General features: G+C 37.8%; 1 protein-coding gene across 2 annotated transcripts in view; it reads right to left on the minus strand.

The window, feature by feature from the left end:
- Positions 1-23,900, minus strand: part of APC10 (anaphase promoting complex 10) — a 75,894-nt gene that overhangs the window by 24,900 nt on the left and 27,094 nt on the right. The window contains exons 2-3 of one of the 2 annotated variants that reach the window (XM_089806490.1): positions 11,151-11,211; positions 10,929-11,021 (exon numbers count right to left, since the gene is read on the minus strand). In XM_089806490.1, the coding sequence (XP_089662616.1) occupies positions 10,929-11,021; positions 11,151-11,211 (154 nt within the window). The remainder of the gene's footprint in view (positions 1-10,928; positions 11,022-11,150; positions 11,212-23,900) is intronic. The other variant, XM_089806491.1, reaches the window with a different exon arrangement.

Raw genomic sequence — 23,900 nt, forward strand, 5'->3', positions numbered from 1 at the left:
ATACTGTTGAAAAGGAAATTGAGTAAATATCTGGTTAGAGATATTTCAATGGTATCAAAGTTGGTTTTCCTGTCAACCTGTGAGATTGATATCAAAGATGAATCTATAAAGTCGTTATCAAATTTATCAATGTTTTGCATTCATAACATTCATAACAATTAGAAGTTCTTTAATTCAGTATCGGGGCACAAGAAGGTAAAGTTGATAACCTGTGCTTACAGGAAGGACTGGTAAAAGCTACAGCTACAAAGCTTGCTTGTTCTTATGTCTTGATAGTAATGTGTCTTGTCCCTTGTGGGAGATTGTATCAGAGACAAGAAGCGAAACGCAGACTATTTGATGGTATCAGCAGATGTAAGTTGAATGGAAAAGTCAGTATGCATAAGATAGGTATGTATGGACTCCACTGCTATAGTGGCAAATGATATTTTGTGGCTAAGGATTCAGTATTTGCGAGAGGTGTGGTCTGCATGCAGCAATAGTAGCTACGCATTGTTAGAGAAAACCAACGGTTTGTGGGAGTTTGAGAATAATGTTTGAGGAAGGTGGGACGCCTATCTATAACAACGTCAGTCACAATCTATCTTTCGACAACCTTCAGCAAGCACATAGATTGGATGCAGCAGTGGTAATTGGGTGGCCATATAACAATAGAGTTAATGAGTGGAGATCATCATAGCAACGTGGACTGGTAGACAATCTCAGTTTTGCAAGTGATAGAAGAGTGCAGTTCGTGACTCTTGTTCCAAGGTCGTGGAGTTACAGCGACATCCTTCATGGGTCTGCGCATGGAACTAAGTTAATATAGGTCGTGGCCGTGGGAGATGCATTGAATGCAATATCCGGAACCAAGGGCTACACTAATCCACAACTGTTTGCCAGGGACATTAAATTTCATATCGTAGAGTCTACCAAGAAATTAGTATTTATTGCGGAGAAATACAAGCTAATCCACTTTGGATGGGCAGTAATTGGTTTAAATTTATTAAAACATTCGCCAATAAACTTTAGCGCTATTTGTATCTTGTTTTCTGTCATCCAGGACCCACCTAGGTGATTGAGGGGAAGCCATTCAGTAATCATGAGGATTCATTTCTGGTGGATGCATATACGTTCGAAGATGTTGCCAATTCAAGCATTGTAATCAACCTTAGAAACAATGCTTATTTTTGGAGGTCCCACCGAAAATAATCATTTATAATCTGCGATGAAAGAAAATGCGAAGACATCAATCTTGAGGGGGCGCTATTTTCTATTGTCATTCCTGTAAGACAATTCTTGATTGCCATTTCGACTCCTAATTTGTATTTGCTAGAAGATTGAGCGAAAAACTAAAAACTTCCATTACTAGTAACACTCGACGATAATACAAAAAAATTGTGGTTCTTTATTTTTGGAGAGACGTTTCATATTCTGGAGTTGTTACAAAAGATTGCTTGTTCGAAGCCTTCAAGTAAGACAATTGTCGTCAGTAACTGAGCAGGAGTTGTTGCTCAAAATCGAAGCCTATTCTTTTGTCTCATCTTGAAGCAGATTCAAGGAGATCTACACGGCAATCTTGTACTTAAGAGTTGCACATTTTGAGGAATCTTCTACCAACAACGTGGCAATACAGGCGTGAAGATGTTTGCAACTCCAAAGTTTCATTGTTCTTTGGGAACAAAAAACAAGCAGTTGATAATGCATTCTAGAAGCATATACCAACACAAAAAGTTTGAATTGTCTTGATATGTATTGTCGTTTCTGAAGAAGCTGCTTGGGAGTATCCGTTTGGGTTTGATTATTCAAATTTTGACTTGAGATGGTTTTGGTGTTTGCCATGGAGTATGGGTTGGGTTATCTGTTTCAAAATGAGACTCCCAAGCATTAGCAAGAGCGGGTGGTCATGAGTCGTGGGTCTTTACACAACCAAGGATTCTTCGAAGCGTGAGAGAGATTGTTCTAAAGGTGAGGAAGAAAGAGGTGCAGGGTCATGATTCAAGCTATTAGAATTTCTTATCATCTCTGCACATAATTGTTTGTCAGTTGCAAATGAGAGAAATCTCAAAAAATTCCTATTTGCATTAACCATTAACACTCAAACATTTCATTTAATGACAATTGTTTACTAGAGTGACAAGTACAAATTTGCAGTAATAAGTAGAGGTTATTACATTACTTCTTGAATATTGCAGCGACTAAGGAAATGCCAATGTTGTTAAGTAGATGTTTGGTATGAAACTTTGGGTTCAAAACCTATTTGAACTCATCTTGCCAATAAGACTTTCTTTCCTTCATGCATGGGATTTCCAAAGTCAAGCTAAGCCAGTCACTAAGAGATTACCCTACTATTCTTCCAATTAATACGTACAAGAGTTTCTCTGTGTTGCTGAAAGGTATATTGCAAAGATTACTTGGTTGTTAGCTTGAACTTGAGAACAATCCAATATATTGATGAATCATGAGGATTATAAGAAGATTCAGTGTTCTCCCAAATGTTGTTATTTTTGGAGCATTGACATATGAATTTCAAAATACCAGATACATTGCAGAGGTTTTTGAATAACAACTAATGAGGGCGAAATAATATCGACAAAAGACAACTAGGTAATGGATGTTAGTTGTTTAAGGGAGTGTCATATTTTGGTCATCGGTGCGCACAATAACGAAATAGCAAGTCCTGAGTATTCCTCCAAATGTAATATAGCCACGAACAGTTTAGTTTTGATGGAGATTATTGTGAGGTAAGCGTGTCACTGGAGTTGCACTCAAAAAAGCTTGTTGCGTGTCATTGGGGTTGGACGTTTGAACAGTCACTTGCACAGGCAAGCAATATGGCTATGGGAAAAGTACAAGGTTTGGACAAAATCTTGAAAGGTACTATGAAATTACAAGAACAGTTAGCCCAGAATTTTGAAGCCGATATAAGAGCAGAAATACTCAACCTTTACGGAGAATATAAAAAGCTGCCTAACCGAGTTCAAAATGACTTACCCTTCAATGATTACTTGGAGCTTCATCTAGAGCAGCCAAATAAGATGGATATGGCAAAAATAAAGTACTTCGAATTGGTTCAAGATCTCCTTGAAAAAGACCAGTACAAAAATTTGTATGAAGAATTTCCAGCATACCAAAATCAATTAATAAAGGTTCTTGTTATAGAGGAGCAGTCTACTACCATTGATTTACAGCCTTCTAGCGATCGTGTAGAGGATGTTACTCAGGGTGCAAGTTTCTATGTTGGTGAATTGAAGGTTAGCTTTGACAGGCAGATGGATGAGATAGGTTGCACTCGAGGTAATAGCAGGTCAGGGTCCTGGTATGATGAGCCCTTCTATGTAAATGATAACATGACAACACTTTGGCCTTTGCATACAAATCAAGAGAGCAAGGGAAAGAATACCTATGATTTTGAGAGAGGTGATGAACCATATATTTCCGATGTCCATGACATGAATTTGGAGGAACAAGCTAAGACGACACTGCAAGACGATGAACCACATCAGCATGATAGCAATGAAATGTATACCTTAAAGAACCAACTAAAGGTTAGTGAAGACATGGTTGTGGCCTCGATGGTACGTTATGACAGCACTCACAAGATAGCTGAGGATCTCTACAAGAAGGCACAAAGGGAAGAGAAAAAAGATTGGCCTGTTGCTGATCTACGGGTGGTCAAAACAGCCCTTGAATCTATGAAATCAGATTACCTATGTTTGCTTTCCGACAGGGGTTACACTCTTACGGTTGTTGGATCCTATATCGACCAATTGAATAAAGAAAGGAATGAGATTATGGAGTTCAATAGAGAGCTTAAGTATATTCATGAGGCATTAGACAATGCTCGAATCTCCCTTCAGGAAGCAGAAAATCAGATTAGGATCACAAATCACTCTCAGGAACATGAGGATAAAGAGAGGCAAGAATTTTTCCTAGGGATAATTGATGAACTTAACAATATTCAGCAGACGTATGATTTGGATAGTTGCCCCAAGTGACCAAGTTCCAAAACTTCAAATCACATTCAACTTATAGACAACCCTTTCTTTGAGGTAGATGTTGTTTGGTTTTCCGATAACCCAGTTTTTGATGTAGAGGAGAGTTCCTCTTGATTTCCAAGAAGAGGACAACCTTGGCTTTAGAGATTTGAATCAAGCTACAGTTCTTAGCAAAGAAACTTGGTCAAAGGATGAGAGTGGTGAATTGACTACGATGATGCGTCATTGGATTAGTCCAAATAGGGTTCCTGATTTCACACCATACAAGAGTGGGTCGGTTTATATACATTAGCCTTTGGATAGTTTTTGGTGTAGTATTGAGGAGAGTTATGTGTTGATCATAGGGAATGCTCTTTCAGCTTCATTCTTATTCATAGTACCTATGTACCCGGAGGTTCTCCACATTGATGTTGACAGTATGGTATTTGATGCACCCAGGGTTTACTTTTAGTTTTTGAGTGGCTTGTTTATCTCATCGTCTATTTTGGTCGGGTTGTCACCATCTACTGGGTCATACATAGTTCATTGATACATTTCTATCTTATTATATCAGTTGGTTAGGACAACAGGGCTTGGGACCCAGGTGTTGGCCGTTTGTACCTATGGCTTGTTGAGTACTTGGCTGTAATCCTATTTAGCTTGAGGTTGGATGCAGTAATGATCATAGTTGTGCAGTTTACAGGTGCAACATTTTTTCATATAGTTATATGGGATCCAGGGATCTAGTTGACAGATGGATTGCAGAGTGGCACCTTGCTTCACAGTATGGCCAAATTTGCTTTCAGTTTGGGCTGCAGATCTACTTGCAGATTTGTATGGGATACTGGTATTGATTGCTTGAGGACAAGCAATTTTAAGGAGGGGAGATTTGAAATGTCTCCTTTTTGGGACATTAGAAATATTAAAGGCATATATATATAATATTAAAATTGACTTGGAGAGCGTGGCCTCAAAATATAAAAGATCAATTTAATATTACAAAGTCAGCAAAAGGGCAAGGAGAGATAAGATGAAAAGCCAGGAAGGAAGTTGAAGAGTCATAGCTGTGAGGGTAAAAGGAGATGGGACTCTTTCATTTGGGCATGCTTGATTTATGACTCAGTGTCAGTGTTCTCTCTTGTGAGAGTTATTCAAAAAGCTTCAGCTTTTAGCTAGTATGAGGACTAGCCCCTCGTGCTGGCAAACAATGGACACAAACTCATTGTCAGGGGAGACATCAATTCAGGTGTTTCATATGCACCTATAGGTTCTTATTCTAGTATTCCAATCTGAGTGTTAAACTGTATTTAAGATTGGATTTGTTGGTGTTGGTTATTGTATTGTTGTTGTATAATGCAATAACATATTTTAAGGAGTTATAAGAGTTTGCTGGTTTTTATATTACTAGTTTGTAACGCATTGTTATATGCCAAAATCTTGAATGTTATTTTGGAGAGAGTGGGTTATTATCTTGTGGAGAATCTTCTGGTTTTATTGTTATATCGTATTACATTTGCCTATGTTTGAGTTTTGAATATTATATTCAAAAAGAAGCTAGTTAAACATCTGTTGGGATTTCTACTGGTTTCGATTGTGTTCGTAATAAATCTGCAATGTCCAGTCCTAAATATACTGTTGAAAAGGAAATCGAGTAAATATCCGGTTAGGGATATTTCAAAATGTGAGGTGACAAAATCACACATTGTTTTTGCCTGCTTGTGAAACCAGTGTAGAAAACATAGTACACCAATTGTGTCAAAAGCATACTGCAGTTAGCCCATAAAGTCCTCTCGGATCAGTTATCCATGTGGGCTAATGGTGACGAAAACAGCCAACACTTCACCTTTGATAAACAAATATCCTTTGTGGCAGCTAGCTACTTCTCATAGCTCCTATCTTGGCACTTTTGCAACCCTTCACCTTTCCAAAAAACTAGCAAAATACAAAAATAGCATAGGGTGATAATATGGATCATTTGTGCTTTCTTTTTGTAGAGCTAGTGTTCTTGGTCACTTAAAGGTGGGTTATTCATGCTTCATAGTTTTGAAAACTTTTTAAATGTGTCAAGTTAAAATAACTCTTTTGTGCTTAAAAATACCGACAGGACTTTGGGTTTGGCTAGGAATACCTGGCATATTTGAGCCAGCGAGAGTGTACACTCCCCTCTAGTTATATACTAGAACCAAAGGGTATCAAATCTAGTAACATGAGTTTTTTGAAATATTGTGTTTTTTACGTCAAATAAGTCATACATATTTGAGAACCAACATCACAATATTTCATTATGGCAATACCCATAAAAATTAGCTAAACTAAATATTTGAGACTCTAATTGAAACATTTTTGCAGCCATTATCGTAATAATTGAAACAGATTTTTTTCAGTTAAGACATTTCAGAATTGAATCTCTTAGTAAGGGACTGTATGATGATTCTATCGTGTATCTTTTAAGTTTTCATTCAGTTGTTGAAACTTTACTGAATATCAAGGTCCCGACTCAAAAGGGGATTGTGACCAGAGCATTGGCAGAATTAGCATAAAACTAAACCGATATAACTTTTCTCAAGAGCATTTCAAATACAGATGCATATAAATCACATACATGGTAAGTAAAAAACACTAAACTATTAATTATGTCTTCCAAAAACAATACCATATCATCCAAATATATAATATTAACAGACATATTATGCTAGGATGCATTGCAAATGGTTGCTTCTCAAGAAAGAATATTGCAAATTAAATTTGGGGGAGCAATACAAGCAAATCATGGTCTTGTAGATCAATCAAAAAAAAAAATCATGATCTTGTAGAAGCAGTTGTGATCAAAGTAACAAGAATCGGAATCGGATCGGAATCGGCAAGGCCGAATCAAATCGTGAATCGGCCATGAATCGGAATCGAATCGGCCATGAATCGGAAAATTTAAAAAACCCTTGAAATTTAGTGAGTAACTTATTTCATAAACCCTTTATCGCTGATTCGATTTACCGATTCACAAAAAATCGTTTGGCTTGAATCGAATCACCAAATCGCATGAATCGCATGAATCGCCGTGATTCTTGGAACTATGGTTGTGATATTAAATATTTTTCATACTTTCTAGGAGTAAAATCAAATTATGAAGCGAAGATAGTCAATCTCTTAACAGTATAAAATTAGCAGAGCCAATATTTTGTATGAAGTTGGACATAGAGTGAGGTTCAAGATAATCACTGAGGGCCCCACCTGGGTATCTGATGTGAGATTGGAATTAAAAGAAAATTACAGAAGATGAGAAACTGATAGCAAATGAGTAAATAGTTGAGTTATTCACGTTGCTATAGAAAGACAAAATAAGGTGTCAGGTAGGTTTGCGAATTTTAACATAGACAGAAACCTTTTTCAACATAAGTTAATGATTATAGATAGTGAAATATAGATCTACTAATTTATGATAAACTTCATACCAAACCATAATTGCCACCTAGTTTTAGACTTCACCCATAAATATTATGTGATATTACTTGCTTGCTAGATTTTGTCGCTTGAACAGGTGTATTATCAGGAGTTGGCAATGAGCAAAGAGGTGACCAGGCATGCGGAACTTATTTCAATATTCCTGCGATGTTTTATCAATATTCAACTGCATAGTTTTTGAATCAATCTCATCCATCAATGTAAGGTCTCCTTTGTACTCATTGCATCTAGGGGATGCTGAATAGAGTGAAGCATCAGGACTTCCCAAGAGGTCACCCATCCCAGTGATACTCACTCAAGCATGGTTAACCATGGAGATACCTCAAGATCAGGACCACTTCGCTTGCCTCAGTGTCAATGGGCATTGTTAATAAAAAGTGCATTTTTCTAGTTTTTATTTCCAGGCTGTTTTGCAGAAGCAGTTTTCTTTGTGATGGCAGATTTTAGTTGTCAGTTGTGGACAGAAGGGTTAGAGTCAGCTACTTGTATAGCCTTCAATACTGTGGATAAGGAGTCATGCCAATGTGTGTTGGAGATCTTGTTGAGAAAATTATGGATGGCAAAGGTTGGTTGTCTTGGCTGCAGTCCTCACCCCTTTAACAGTTTTTAACAAACTTTATCTAGGGTTGATGACCCAGCTACTGTTGACCGGATATTGCATATGTTCTCAGCTTCGCAACTTGTGGTAGAGGTGGCAGATAGCTCTGATTACAAAATGCCTGAACTTTAGGTAAAAATAGAGGACTTTCAGAAACATTTTCATCTTTCGGGGCAAGGATCTGTGAGTAACAGATTGGAAATTGTGTCTTATTTGGCGTGCATTTGGCGCTTGCTATGGATAGCTTAAGAGTTATCCCCTGAGAAAGGAATTGAATCATCTCCAACCTATTTACAATCCCTTCATTTCTCATGATGAAATGGTGAGAAAGGAACTGAAAGAAATGGTAGGGCCAGGGGTAATGACTGTCGAAATGTGTCATGAGTTAGCAGCTCTTTTTCCTGCTCTATTTTAATCTCCTGCACAGTGTATGCTAATAGAGTCTCTCATGCTGTTATGCCGTATTACGAAAATTAGTGCCATTAGCTGTAAGACTTCATAAGGCTATTTTTATAAGCATATGTTAAAGTTTATTGGTTTTGAGCTAACTGTAATAGAGCTTCACAAGAGTGGACCCCTATAGCCCTGCAACTAAATTATCTGTAAAAAAAGCGTTAACCCTTATTGTTCAGACCCCTGAACAGATTTTATCCTAAAAACAAAAACAATTTCATTTTGACAATTTGTATGTCAACCCTCATTTGAATTCTTAATTCAACTCTAATGTGTAATATGGTATAATGAATATGGTGAGTGCATTATCATATGTATAATTGACTTTTTTTTTCTGTTTTCCTATTTTGTGACACTCATCACCCCAAAAAAAGGTCTCGCATCCTGTCATCCACGGAACGTGTCTCCAAGTTTCCTACCATCCCCATCCATGAAACATGAGGGAACATACATAGTTTTATTTATAATTTTTAAAACTGATATACCAAATAAAGTAGGCTATTTATGTAAAAGATGTCCAAATAAACAGAGGTGGTGGTCATAAACAAAAAAAATAGGGTAATATTGAAAATCATTGATCATATGTGCTATAAAGCTTTACTAAAAGCTAACACTGCCATGGATACAAGAAAGATGAGAGAGGCGCTCCCCATTATCCTTGGTAACAGCACAAATAACATGGATGAGGTGATTGACCTTGTAGAAGGTCAAGACAAGGAAAAGACTTGTTGAGTCCCAATAGGAGGATTAGCAGCATATTAAGTGAAGGCAGCAGCATCTCCTTTCACACTTTGATGAGGTTATAAGAAAGCAATCCTTTAAGGAAACAAATAGGGATGCCGGTAGGTTGGCAACCATGGGGAAAATTCTAACATTGCTTTCATCAAACTCTACAGAAAGGTTAAATTGATAAAGATTGAGATTCTTGGAAACACGTGGAATCATGATTAAAGAGCCTACGCCTGCCTCTTCACCAATAACTTCTCATGAGCTCTAAATATCATGTGTCACAGCAACAAAATCAAAATGATTGAAGAAGAGAAAAAGTAAAGCACGTCCCATACGTTAGAACATGGGATCATCTAGAACAGTAGCATCCCTCAAGCCGCCTTGGTCTTACCATTTGAATCTTCTTAAGACTTGGTATGTTATTTTGCTTCTCTAGCTTTTTCTTTGTATTCAACCTGAAGTGCGCAGGAGCTATGGCATGTGCTCCATAATGCAAGGGATTGCAGACTTTGGAAATGGAGGGACTGTTATTAACCCTCACCTAAATACCTTCTCTTTATTGGAAATTTGTGAAATGAGTCATTATACAAGAGGTATATTTATAATACCATTTTAAAACATTTTCCTAATCATGGCTATTACCATGACTTATTTATGGTATAAACAACTTGTAGCCGGGCAAGCAAGAGAGCAGCCAGTGAAAAGGGCGTAGAATTTCAGCTTTATGATGAGAGTATGCCTACTGAAATTTTATCCTTTTATTAACTTATTTACTGCAGAAAGTACCCCCAGTTTATCACTAAATCATATTCTAACAAACAGTATTCATACACCCGTATTTAATGTAGTAATTATGATTTTGTTTATTATGATAGCTATCCTACATTCCGATTTATCCTTGGAGGGGGGTCTAGATGTTGGGTCCAAAATATTGATTCTGTTAGGATTAAAACACGGACAGAAATAACAATTACATGCAAATATAACCAATAATAGATCACACAGAAAAGAACACAAGGCACCAAGATTTAACGTGGTTCGCCCAATCCTTGGGCTATGTCCACCAAACAGCAAGTCCAATATTTTTATGATCCAGTGATTATTATGACCTGATTACAATCCGTAATCCCTTACAGATCAATACCGCCACAAGAACCAATTTCGCATCACACCTTATGAAACAATCCCTAACCCTAAGCACTTTCCTGATCAGTCACCACAATCTAACACTCTCCCACTTGGGGACTGATCAGGCTCCACACTAAACAACAGATTCATTGTAGTGAATTAAATACAGTTGCAACCAAATATATGTTTGGAAATTTTTTATAGGTTCTTTTCGAGACACTAACATATTTTATTACAATTTTACCCACAATCAACATTACACAAGAAAAGTGCATTTTAGATTAATGATGGATGAGAGGAATCTGCAATCTTATCTAAACACATAAGGTTATGAATGTTGCAGAATTTGTTCCATGGTATACAAAGAACATTTTAACTGGCACTTTGGCCCTAATTATTTTCTTCAAAATTCTCTATCAACTGAGGAAAGCTATCTTTCCTACCACCAATTTCAGAGCATAACAACTCTTCATTTTTCTCCATTGAATTGTCTTCCGGTTGTGTGTAAATACAGATTCACAATGAAACTGAACAATAATGCATATTTTAAAGCTTGATTGGACAAATGAATAAAGTTTCTGATTAGTAAAGTTTTGTCTTCTTACCTTTAAGTCACGAAAACCATTACCAACCCGGATGGAAATCTTACTTGGTGTATAACTCTCATCATGCTTAAAATCTACATAAATTGCAAGAAGCTGCAACATGTGTCAAGTCAAACAACTACAATACAATATCTTGGCATTCTGTATCCATCCCACTGGATGCTGTATTAAGAAAAAAAAAATCTTCAATTACAATATTCAAATAGTGATGAGTATCAGTACCTGCAGTTTGACCTTCCTCTGAAATTGTATATTCACTAAATGTGGCTGCACGCCATCTGACCTATAAGACATAGGTTGAAAAAAAAATTACTTAGAATAAAAACCAACAAAAACGGAAACATTGGAAATAAAATCTTGGGGCTTTCAACTGTATGTCTTGCAAATAGAAAATAAAGATAGAACATAACAGCTACTGTATTTGAGTTTAAACTTCAGAATAATGAAATGGAAACATATAGGAAAACATGCTTAGAAATTATTGCATTCTGTTAAGATATTTTCTGCTGGTTGGGTATAGCTACAGTGGTTGTCAATTTAATCACACCCATCACAAGTTACTATCAGAGAGAATGGCCTGAAGAATACTAAATCATTAAATAAACCAGAGCGACAAATATAAAGACAAATTCAAAAGTTGCATTTTATATGGAATCATTTATAAACACCATCATTAGCTCTATGTTAACAGTTCTGCAATTAAACTAATTGAGGAACAAAACATAGAGTCAAGATCCCAATCAGCTAAGTTGATAGCCAGTGTTACTGGGAGACAGAGAGACTTGGAGATCTCCGGTACTTGTACTGGTACCAGATGGCTATTTTTCAGAAATAGGAGACAAGGTTACTTGGAGACAGGAATTTTTTCTAATATAATTTATTAATTCCTTAGAAATACCATAGATTCATAGCATAGTGCTTTGAAAACAAGTATGACAAAAACGTTATAAATATGAACATTGAACATCAAAAGTTTAAAAAGACTAATACTAAATGCAAAACAGTAAAACTGTAAAACTAAATAATAATAGTAATGTCACATTAATTATTAATATAGAGTCAAATAGTTCAAAACTCACATTACATATCTCATAGTCATATCTGATTTCTGAATATTGCATAGGATCATCATCATATCAGATTAATAATCTGATGAGACTATCATTACATATTCAAATTTGACATTCAAAAGAAATATAGTTTGATGCTAAATCTCTGATACACAAACCAAAAACTGTAAACTGTAAACAGAAATCAGAAATATATCTAGTGAGATGCCAAAATAGTAAAATATATAAGTCTGCTAAGGTTTGCATTAAAAAAGCACTAAAATGAGGGCCAAAAGACATGAAACAAATTTAATATTATATTTTAAATTTATTTTTTACTCAAGAGAACCGGGGAGGCTTCACTTTATAAATTTGGAGACTCGGAGTCTTCAAGAGACTTCATCATGGAGTCTCCAATATTTTTTGAGGTCTTTGGAGATGCAAAGAGTCTTCGAAACTCATCTCAGAGAGGGGGAGACGCATCTCTCAGTAACACTATTGATAACATATATGTATTTCAAATTTGATGTCTCAACAAGGAAAGCTTAGTGTGCTCAAAATATAGCTCAAAGAGAATCAACAATCTTTTCAAACTGAAATGTTTGAGCAATTGCAAGAAAAGCTTTTTGGGAAAAAAAAGCAAACTGAAAGATTAAGATTTTTCCCAAAGACTAGAAAAAAAAATCTGATTTTCAAAAAAAGGGGAGGAAAACTTCTTGCTTTTAAAACTTAATAGCATTTTAAGAGGAAAGAGATATAGATAGCATAAGAACATAAGAGTTTAGCCCTCTAAATGTGGAATAAACAATTTCTTATTTATGTTCATATCACTAATTACACTGTATCGAACAATGCATATTACATAGTGCAGAAATGATGACAAAATGATAATTGCTTTCAGATTTTCAGTTATAATTTACCTTGTACAATGTCAACCAAAATGTTAAGTACAAAGTTAAAGAAAGTCAAGCATAGCTAATAACTCTTACTGCTATACTAGAGGGCCACAAGTCCTAACAATGAAGCTTCTAAGCTCTTCAATCACACTACTAGTACTATCAATGTAGGCCTCTGCTAGACCAAAAAATCATCAAGATTGAAGACGGCATCATCATTTACAATCCACTCAGAAACTCATTGAGGTCAGTTGGTACTTTATAGATGATATATAGATGCTAGTTGCTTTCAAAATTTCCATTATGATACACTTTGTACAAAGTGAACCAACAAAGTACACTAGAGGGCTACGAATCCTAAAGATGAAACTCCTAGATCAGAGCCTCTCCTAAGTCCTTCAACCACATCATTATCAATCTTGGCCTCTATTAGGATATAAAAATCTTCAAGATTGAAAAGGACATTATAACTTACAATCCACTCAAAATCTAGATGGATCTTAGTGAGGTCGGTATGTACTGTATAGATGATGATAGACACCAGTTGCTCTCAAGTTTTCAATTACAATCCACATTGTACAAAGTCAACTTACCAACCAAGTACAGAGTTCAAAATCAAATGTAGCCAATTACTCTTGCTACTACACTAGAGGGATGCAACTCCTAAAGATGAAGCTCGTAGGCGAGAGCCTCTCCTAAGTCTTTCAACAACATCACTGTCAATGTTAACCTTTATTAGGATATAAATATCATTGAGATTGAAAAGGAAATCATCAATTACAATCAAAGTAACAAGAATCGGAATTGGACCTGAATCGGAACTGAATCAAATATGTATCGGCAAATTTAAAGAACCCTTGAAATTTAGAGATTTTAACAATTTAAAACTTATTTCATGCAGCCTTAATCGAATATAACTTAAACACAACATAACATCATCACATAGAGTCTAACATACATAAACAAGGAACACAAATGATATATCCATCACATATGTAAAATATAAATTTTAGCTTAAGTAAATAGAAATCATAGGATCACAATGAGTCACGACATAGATATATAGAATTATAAATGTTGTCAAATCATAAATGTATGTAAGATGAAGATCCATAAAACCCATGACATCAAATTATAAATGTATGTAAGATGAAGATCCATGAAACATATGTCTATCTATAAACAAAATGAAAAGACAAGTCTATCTGCTCTAGCTCTAGCTAAAGTCTAACTCTCACTTTTCCTCTCTTTTTGTCATATTCAACAAATAGAAGGCCTTTTCAAGTTATAAGAAAGAGAAATGTGAAAAAAAATCATTAAAAAAGTTGTATTTTTTATGTTTTTAAGTTGCCCGATTGGGCTACCTGGATTTTCCAGCCGATTCATGGCGATTCATGCCAAGAAATCGTTGATTTGATTCACCGATTCACAAAAAATCGCCTAGCGCCGAATCGTGTGAATCATTGCAATTCTCATTACTATGGTTACAATCTGCTTAAAGACTAGATCAATCTTGTCAAGGTCAATAATACCTAATTTTTCCATCTATAAGTTTGATTTGGTAATTCAAAATAAAACAAAAATAATGATTGCCACAAACAATTACAAGAGCCCATATTTCAAACTCACCTCTAGCGTTCTTTAGCTTTGGGTGAAGATTGTGGTGAATGAAAAAAAAAGTCATTTATCGGTTATTGCTTCAAATAGTTGTCCTAGAATGTATGCATTCAAAAACACTCCAAATGTGCTCACAAGCAAATTAACCACAATGCTGGCTCAAAATGCACATTCCCATCCATCAAAGAATTTTTTTCCTTGGCCACAAATATCTCATCATTGCACAAAAAAAAGAAATTATTGTGAGATGATATTACGTAATATATACTAAAAGCTTAGAACTTTTAATATACTTGTTTACAATATAGAGAGATTATCAAATTGATAAAAATTAATAAAGACTCCCTAGTTTTAATGTATCATTGTAAGACAAAAAACCTTCAAAAAGAATTGCTTGTCTACTTGTACATCAGGACTAGTACTATAATTGCCTCAAACAATGATAGGGTAAGCTACATTTTCATTTTCTAGATGTTCACAAGTAAGTTGCATGTACCCACAACATCATCTTTCAATGAGATGCTATAAAACAACAATGGATCCAAATGGTATCTATTCATATCTCATACCCAATTGTGTTTAATCAGCAATAACCAATATGAGGGATTCCACATTGACCACCTTGCATGAAAGTTGTCTATGTTTTTCGTATTAGCCTTATTTGTTCTTGCCTTAGCCAGTGCCCCCAAAGAACTCAGAATTCAGCCAAGTGTCAAATTTGTCATGGTTCCATACCTTCACTTACCCTTGTGTCATCGTGCTATTGCTATTGGCCCTAAGGCCTTCCTCGCTTCCTCTAAAAACTGGATAAGTGTCAAAATTGTTAAGTTTCAAGCCTTTGGCATCTACCTTTCTTCCTTACCGCATTCAATGTCCTTCACTAAATTGTCCCCTTAAAATCTAAAACCCAATCCCTAAAAGGCTTAGTGTTGCCCCTTTTGGGCCTTCAATCCTCAATCTTCTCCTCATCCTCCTACCGCTTTTGATTTCTCCTTCCTCCATTCTCTTGATCCCTAAATCTTGCCAATTCTACAAGTCTGCTAAGTCTTTTTATTGGTTTCCTTCAAGCTTCCCCCTTATTTTCATCCTGTTATTTGGCATGAAATAAGCATCATATTTCCTTATCTTCCAACTTTGATCATCCTTTATAATCTTCACTCCTATTTCAGCAAGCAATAGGTGGCAAGTTTGAGGCCCAATGCCTAGTGGGAGCAATCTTTTCAAGGTCGCAAATGTTTTAATGTTTTCTCATTGGCACAATGGAACCTTGAGCTCAAAACTTGGATGATAGCTCCAAAGCATGTTTTCAACTGATATAAACAACATTAATACTCAATGACTCCAACTATCAAATCTCAATCCATGTTAGTTATAGAAATATCTCAAATGTTCTTGGCATAGACTTAGGAATATCTTAAATGATTTTGATGAAGGGTGCTCCCCTTAATACCATAAACTCATAATAAAAACAAAGAAACAACAGCAAATGCAAGAACAAAATATGGACTTCTTATTTGTGCTGCAAATGCAGTATTATAGAATTCACAAGTACAATATGCTAACCCACATGGGCACCTTCATTACAATAATCTGCAAAAGAAGCTGCGAACTATCATCCAGAGTTGTCCTAGACATTGTTCGGGTCTTTCTTAAATAGGCAATTTTATGTCACTCGAGAAGGTTGTAGACAACAAAACTTAATACTTACGGCCGACAGACCCTAACAATGCATATAGAGTCGGCCAAATACATCTTTGACAATTATTTTAGATATTTTGAGTAGCCCAACTTCGGAAGGCCATAACTCTCGAACCGTTGCTCTGATTGGCTTTTATAACCACTTTTCGGAAACACCAACTCATGATCTACAGGATTGAAACCGCGCAAGCGCCCTTCCGTTGAGTTTTCGGACCTCAACCAGGCACTCTAAGGCCTCCAACGGTGAGCCTAAAGATTTTTCTACAAATTTTTCCACCAAAAATCCGCAATAACTTCTCCGATACTTAGCTGGAGCAATGAGATTTTTATGGTAGGCTTATAACTCTAAAATGAACATTCTTGTAGAAAATGAAAACATTCCGAGCTCATATGACAAAATTACTAAAAATAGCAAGTTCCCATAAAGAGTAACCATCCTATCTACTAGTCCTTATGCATCTGATCTTGGCATAGATTTTAGAAGGGGCGACAACACCCATACCTCATTTATTGCCTATAAGCGCCTCTTTCGTCAAAGTCCATCTAGAGCACAAATTTTGTGGGTAATCTTCTACACTCAAACTCATTAGTTCTAGGATACAGTGAAGTGCAAAATTCCTATCACACCTCCTTGGTCACCCAAATCTGATTGAAGTGTATACATGTCTATTTTTCTTTGGGTTTCATTAGAGGTTAGCATTTCTATGTTTGGCACGTTTTGGTGCCTCTTCTTAAAAAAAAAAAGGCACTTTTGTACTTATTATAGGGGGTTCTTTCCTAGTTCTCTTATAGATGCATATATTTTTCTAGATCTCTGCAAATGTAAGAAGGTTTCTTAACTAAAAATATATAGATCTGTCATTTTTCACCTATTCTCCTTTTGATGTGTTGTGTAATCCTGATTACCTCCAGATTTAGTGAATATTATATTGTTTCTAAGGTTTTGTTGTGTTAACCTTGTTTGTAGTTATTGGTCGAGGATTGTCCATTCCCTTTTAAAACCTTTCAAACCTTAACCTCCATACATCCATCTAGAAGCTAGCAAGATAGAGAATTGTGTGGCTTTTTTACTATAGTGCGCAAGAAGTCACCATTTTAACCAAGTTGCATCATGACCCCTTTGTTTTTTGCATTTCTCGTTTTCCCTCCTTTTCTTTTTGCAATGTAATTCTAGGGTATTTCGGTGCTTGGTTGGACCAACACTAGTGCATATAGGTTAAAGAAGAAGTCAGCATTCTCTAGATGCCTGGATCCAACAACACGGGTCCCACACCTAAGATCAATCTCTTTGTGTTATTGAAATTTCAGACCCGCATCATGACCCCTTTATTTTTTGCATTTCTCTTTTTCCCTCCTTTTCTTTTTGCAATTTAATTCTAGGGTTATTCGGTGCTTGGTTGGACCAACACTAGTGCATATAGGGTAAAGAAGAAGTCAGCCTTCTCTAGATGCCTGGCTCCAACAAGGGTCCCACACCTAAGATCAATCTCTGTGTTAATGGAATTTTAGACCCGATTCGGGGGTTTGTTTGTGAGTTCCGTCTCCTATCAATTATGTTCCACAATGGCATGTACTTTTTTGTGTTATCTACCATTCTAATCACCTCCTTGGCCTTATCCATGGCCTCATACAAATAACCCATTCAAGTTTACTACCCATTAACTAGTCTCAAAACTTTTACTAGAGGCTGTAAATATTCAACCACTTGTTCCATTAAATCCCAAAATCTCACAGATAAACTATATTCCACGATTCATTTGGTTGGTGAAGCCAAACTATATCAACTCATTTCAAACAAGCATTTATTTCCAATGTATTTTTGTTGACAAAAATGTTTGCAAGGCAAGCGAGTGCATAGAAAATCATGTCCCTCCTATTAGAACTTGTTCCTTGCCTGATGTGAAGAAGCATGTCATACACAATAGCCTAATGTGATTGTAGATGAACATATTAAATTGTGCAAGGCTTTTGAAATACCTCCTTCACCCATTCAAGTTTTCCAATGCCCTTTGGAGTTTGATAAAGGTAATGTATTATGCAAGGGCTAAAAACCATGGAGGATTAGCCATCAAGAAACTCTCAAGAACAAGAAAAAAAAATGTATTATGCAAGGGCTAAAAACCATGGAGGATTGACCATCAAGAAACTGTCAAGAAAAAGAAGCAACATTATCTACTATAAACTAGACCACATTTGTTGGCCCTACATCCATAATCACGTTATTAGATAATTTGAGTGGTGCAGTATGATGTCCCTTTTTTGAAAGAGGGCTTACAATAAATAGTAACAATGAAATTACAATATAAAAGAATAAAAAATATATGATAATAAAGTATAAAATAATTATATTTAGTTAAGTTAATGAACAGTCAAAAGGCATGAAATGAAAAGTTGCAACTCCCTCAAACATGAGATATAGAAAGAAAGAGAACTTTATTATAAAGGGGATAGACGAAGGAAGAGAAAAGGGAAGGTAGGAATCAATGAAGAATTAATAGAAGACGCAAAAAGAAATGAGAAGAAAATTGGTAAGTGACTCCTTTAAAGGGCCACTGTTTTTAAGGGTTGTGACTTTGAAAAGGTGGTGATTATAAAATTTTGTGACTCTTTAAAAAAGGTGTAATGTCCCCGTCATAAAATAAATGTACTCATTTAATCTTTGTAACGGGCCAATTGATTTATTTTATCCCAAACCCATTTTATTTAGTTTTTGTAGTTTGTGTCGTTGTTGGCTAACTCTGTACACCCTCGGAAAGCTTTTCCAAATGGGTATTTAAGCGCAGCTTGTAGTCAATTCATAGGCATGCTTTTGGATTATATCTCTCTATATTGCGGATTCCTATTAGAGTTCGGCATTGTTCGCCATTTCGGAAGTGAAAGATCTTCCCTATTTGGCTTGTGCGGTTTCGGTGGGATTCAACCTCACCCTATTCCATTGGTGCTCAACTGGTATGTATCCGGCAAATTGGAGTGCTCTCATTATTTGCAATTCTTATCAATCTGGTGAATGTCTTTGGAGTTCCAAATCTTTTGTGTTTACCATTGATTTAATGATATTCTGTATTCGTGTGATTGTGCAACACTGTGATTTGCATCATCCTCTATGTGATTCCCTGTGGCGTCTTTCTACCTATCCGTCCTGCCCTGCAAATCACACTGCCATTGTTTGTGCCTCACCTCCTAATATACGGCCTAGTGAAACTCCCCTCCACTTTGCATTTACCCTACAACTCATACAGATACACCATTAAACGTACGGCTTCATATTTCATTTCTATCTTACCGTACGGATAGTGCTCTTGGCGTACGGCTAGTCACCATACGGGTGTATTAGTGTACGGCCATTACATTACACCGTATGACTCCACCATACGGCCAGCTTTGATATCACCGTACGACCCATTGGTAGTTCACCATACAGCCTCTCACTCTTGGTCTCTAATACTATACAGACTTCTATAATAACTAAGTGCATATTTATTCTTCCTGTACTGTTTCTATTGCATTCGTTACGTCCATTCACACCGTACGACATTGTTTCCTTAACCATTCTTCCTATGCAATTGTTGCATCCATACGGCCATTCTAGGATCACTTGTCATTCCCCTGTTGGGATTCCAACAGGAACATTTCAATGGTATCAGAGCCTTCGGTATTGCCAGCCTGTGGATAGTGAATGAGAGTTTATAGTCGGAAGAGAAGGACACATTCCGTTGATTTAGTGGCTGACGAACGAGAATCAACCGGCACCGAACTTGTGGCACTTCTGAGGGAACTTGCCCGAAATCAAGCACAAATCATGGATACGCAGCGACTCATGGAAGAAACCCTCAAGAAGTTGGTGGAAAACAAAATATTTGGTGAACAAGATGGGCACAACGCGACCTCGGTATTTAGTAAACCACACCCTCAACCATCATGCTCTTGACCTTCCATGCTGACTTTCCCACCACGAACGAAAGCACACCACGAGGAGAGACTACCAACTTTCGAAGAGATAAGAGAGGACTGGAGAAATGCAAACCTTGAAGAGGATATTTCTTACAAAGATTACGTAGATCTAAGGATGAGATACTCGGGAGGCAGAAACAGAGGAGGATATTTTAACGATGATCTCAAGAGAAAATTGAGTAAGGTAAATCCGTCTCCATTTGACAGATCGGGCTCCATTTCAGCACAGGCGTGGGTGATGAAAGCCGATACCTACTTCCAACTAAATCTTATGCCTGAAGAAGAAGCTATCAAATTCGCCGCATTGCACTTGGAGGGTGTTGCACACGAATGGTGGCACCACGGCACTATCACACTAGGGCATGATCACATCAAGACCTATGCAGAGTTTACGAAGAGATTAATAGAACGATTTGATGGAAAGGACCCCGAGCTCAATTCTAAAGATCTGGCGCAACTGAGGCAAACTGGATCGATAGATTAGTTCATTGCAGAATTTCAGAGACTTCCCATGTTGGTCATGGACATCTCCGAAAGGAGGCATGTCGTGCTCTTTATGGACGAGTTGGCAGAACCATTGAAGGTTTGGGTGAAGGGATTCAATCCGTCAACCCTGTCGGAAGCGATCAATAAGGCCCGAAGCATGGCATCATCGTCGGCATCATCTTCATCATCTCGGAGTTACTCACATCCGAAACCACCGACGTTTCCGAGGGACAAACCTCCGCCCAAGAAGTCATCATTGGATGAAGCATCCCAACAAGAACTCTGAAGGAAGAAGTTGTGTTTCAATTGCAAGGGGCCTTGGGAGCCTAGCCACCGATGCCTCAAGAAGGGGAAGATCCATTATATCGAGGTAATGTCCGATGAAGAGGATGAACAGGAACAAGAGGAAATGCTAGTGGAAGATATCCAAACTAGCAGTGACACCAGCATGGCTAGTTTAAACCGAACAAAGGATTAACACCTTGGTACAACGTGGGGGATCCATTGCTTTGATGAGCAGTCCGAGGTGCACAATTTTCCATGTACGGGGTACCCTTCAAGGACAAAGGGTCACTGTAATGTTGGACAGTGGAGCTACTTTGAACTTCATAAACTCATCCTTGGTAAAGTGCAGAAGTCTCCCTACGGAAGCACAGGCAGGCTTTTAGGTCACGATTGCCAGAGGGACTTTCCAGCCTTGCACACACCTTGTCCCTCAGTTGAGCATCACGATGGCGAATCACACAATTAAGGAGGACTTTTTCATAGTGGATCTTGCCGACATGGAAGTCATTCTTGGCATACAGTGGATGGAGACGCTTGATGAGTACACTCAAAGTTTCAAGCGAATGGACTTCACTTTTGTGGTTGACAGAAAGAAGGTTGTCCTCCGAGGGATGGTAAATGAAGGTCCGAAGGAAGTTTTCGCACATCGGATGGAGGTAGTCTTGCGGCACAATGATGTTGAGTGGGCTACGCATTGTTTTATCTCGGTGGAACCTATGAAGGGGCACCGAACACCTACACAGGATGATGAGCTTCAGGATATTTTAAGTAGGCATGAAAAAAATTTCATGGATATTCCACCTGGCATACCACCACATCAGGGGTTTGAACACACAATAGAGTTGGAATCAGAGGCAAAACTAGTCATAACCACTTCGTACCGCCGCCCTAAGAAATTCAAGGATTAGATTGAATGGACAATTCAGGAGTTGCTTGAGAAGGGATGGATCCATCCCAGTTCTAGCCCGTTCGCATCATCCGTGGTGTTGGTCAAGAAGAAGGACGGAACGTTGCGCATGTGTGTGGACTATTGCGCTCTGAACAAAGGGACAATAAAGAAAAGGTACCCCATCCCGAGGATAGATGAGCTACTGGATGAACTACATGGCACGGTCTAGTTTTCAAAAATAGATCTCTGTTCCGGATACCATCAGATCCGAATGAGGGAAGATGTGGAGAAAACAGCCTTCTACTGCCACTATGGACACTATGAGTTCCTAGTCATGCCGTTTGGTCTGACCAATGCACCTGCCACATTTCAGTCGTGCATGAACTGCATCTTCAACAAACAGTTGCGTAAGTATCTATTGGTATTCTTTGATGATCTTCTTATTTATAGTAGGACATGGGAGGAGCATCTAAAGCATCTGAATGAAGTCCTGAGTATCATGGAGGAACAGTCCCTATTCGCCAAACAGTCGAAATGTAAGTTTGGTATGACAGAGATATTGTACTTGGGGCATGTCATCAGTTGATACGGGGTTCAAGTGCATCAGGAGAAGATTAAGGCTATCCTCGACTGGCCTCCCCCAAAATCACTCACGAATTTGTGAGGGTTCTTTGAATTATGCAGTTACTACAGAAGATTTGTCAGAGGTTTTTGTCAGCTTAGCACGCCTTTAACGGATCTGACGAAGAAAGGGGCTTTCTAGTGGAACGAAGAAGCACAACTCACATTTGATAAACTAAAAGAGGCCATGAGCACTTGCTTGGTTTTGGCACTGCTTGACTTCACCCCACCGTTCATTTTGGAATGCAATGCATCCGGGGAGGGCATTAGAGCGGTTCTGATGCAGGACAGACACCCCATCGCCTATGAGAGCAGGAAGCTTACACCAGCAGAACACCTATATTCTATTTATGATAAAGAAATGTTGGCCATTGTACATGCACTGACCAAGTTCCGGCAGTATCTAGTTGGTGCCAAGTTTGTTGCCTGTATGGATCACAACAGTCTGAGGTATTTCCTGGAGCAGCGGGACTTGAACGAACGGCAACAAAAATGGGTAAGCAAAGTTCAGTCTTTTGATTTCGACATTGAATATGTAAAGGGGAAAACAATGTTGTTGCAAATGCCTTGTCCCGAAAACCCACCATCTACTCGCTAGAACAGATCTCAGCTGACTGGAAGGCACAACTATTGGTAGAATATTCCAAGAATATGTTTGCCTATGAGATAATGGATGGTCACATCCATGATGATCGGTACAGGGTGGTGAATGATATCATCTATTATAAAGATCGGATCTACGTAGTGTCAGAATCCAAACTGAAGCAGAAGATCTTGAAGGAAGTGCACGACTCCCCTCTGGCTAGACATCCCGGCTTCCTTAAAACCTACAGAAGTATTGGGGAGAGATTTTCATGGAAGGGATTGAAAGGGGACGTGTTGCAACATGTGAGAGAATGTATTGTTTGCCAACAAAACAAATCCGAACACACTCTTCTTGCCGGACTGTTACAGCCTCTGCCAATTCCCGAACATAAGTGGGAAAGTATATCAATGGACTTCATAACAAGTCTTCCTAGGGTGAACGGAAAGGACTGCATCTTCGTGATGGTTGACAAATTGACAAAGTATGCTCACTTCTTCGCCATCCCCTCGGACCTTCAGGTTGCACAAGTCACCGAACTGTTTTTCGGAGAAGTCTTTCGCCTACACGGGTTACCCCGAAACATCGTCAGCGATCAAGATGGTCAATTCGTCAATATCTTTTGGACAAAGCTGTTTCGGATGGCAGGGACAGAATTATCACTGAGCACGAGTTACCAACCGCAGACAGATGGCCAAACTGAAATTGTGAACAAATGGCACGAAGGCTACCTACGGAACTACGTCTCGGCTCAACAACGCACATGGGTAAAATGGATCTATCTCGAGGAGTATTGCTACAACACCACGTATCACATGTCAATCGGGATGGCACCGTTCAAAGCTTTGTACGAGCACGAACCACTCTCCTTCATTGACACAATTATAGGCGATAGTC

This window comes from Cupressus sempervirens, chromosome 10, assembly GCF_028749045.1.
Source record: "Cupressus sempervirens isolate cs-2001-9-10 chromosome 10, ASM2874904v1, whole genome shotgun sequence".
NCBI classification, from domain to species: domain Eukaryota; kingdom Viridiplantae; phylum Streptophyta; class Pinopsida; order Cupressales; family Cupressaceae; genus Cupressus; species Cupressus sempervirens.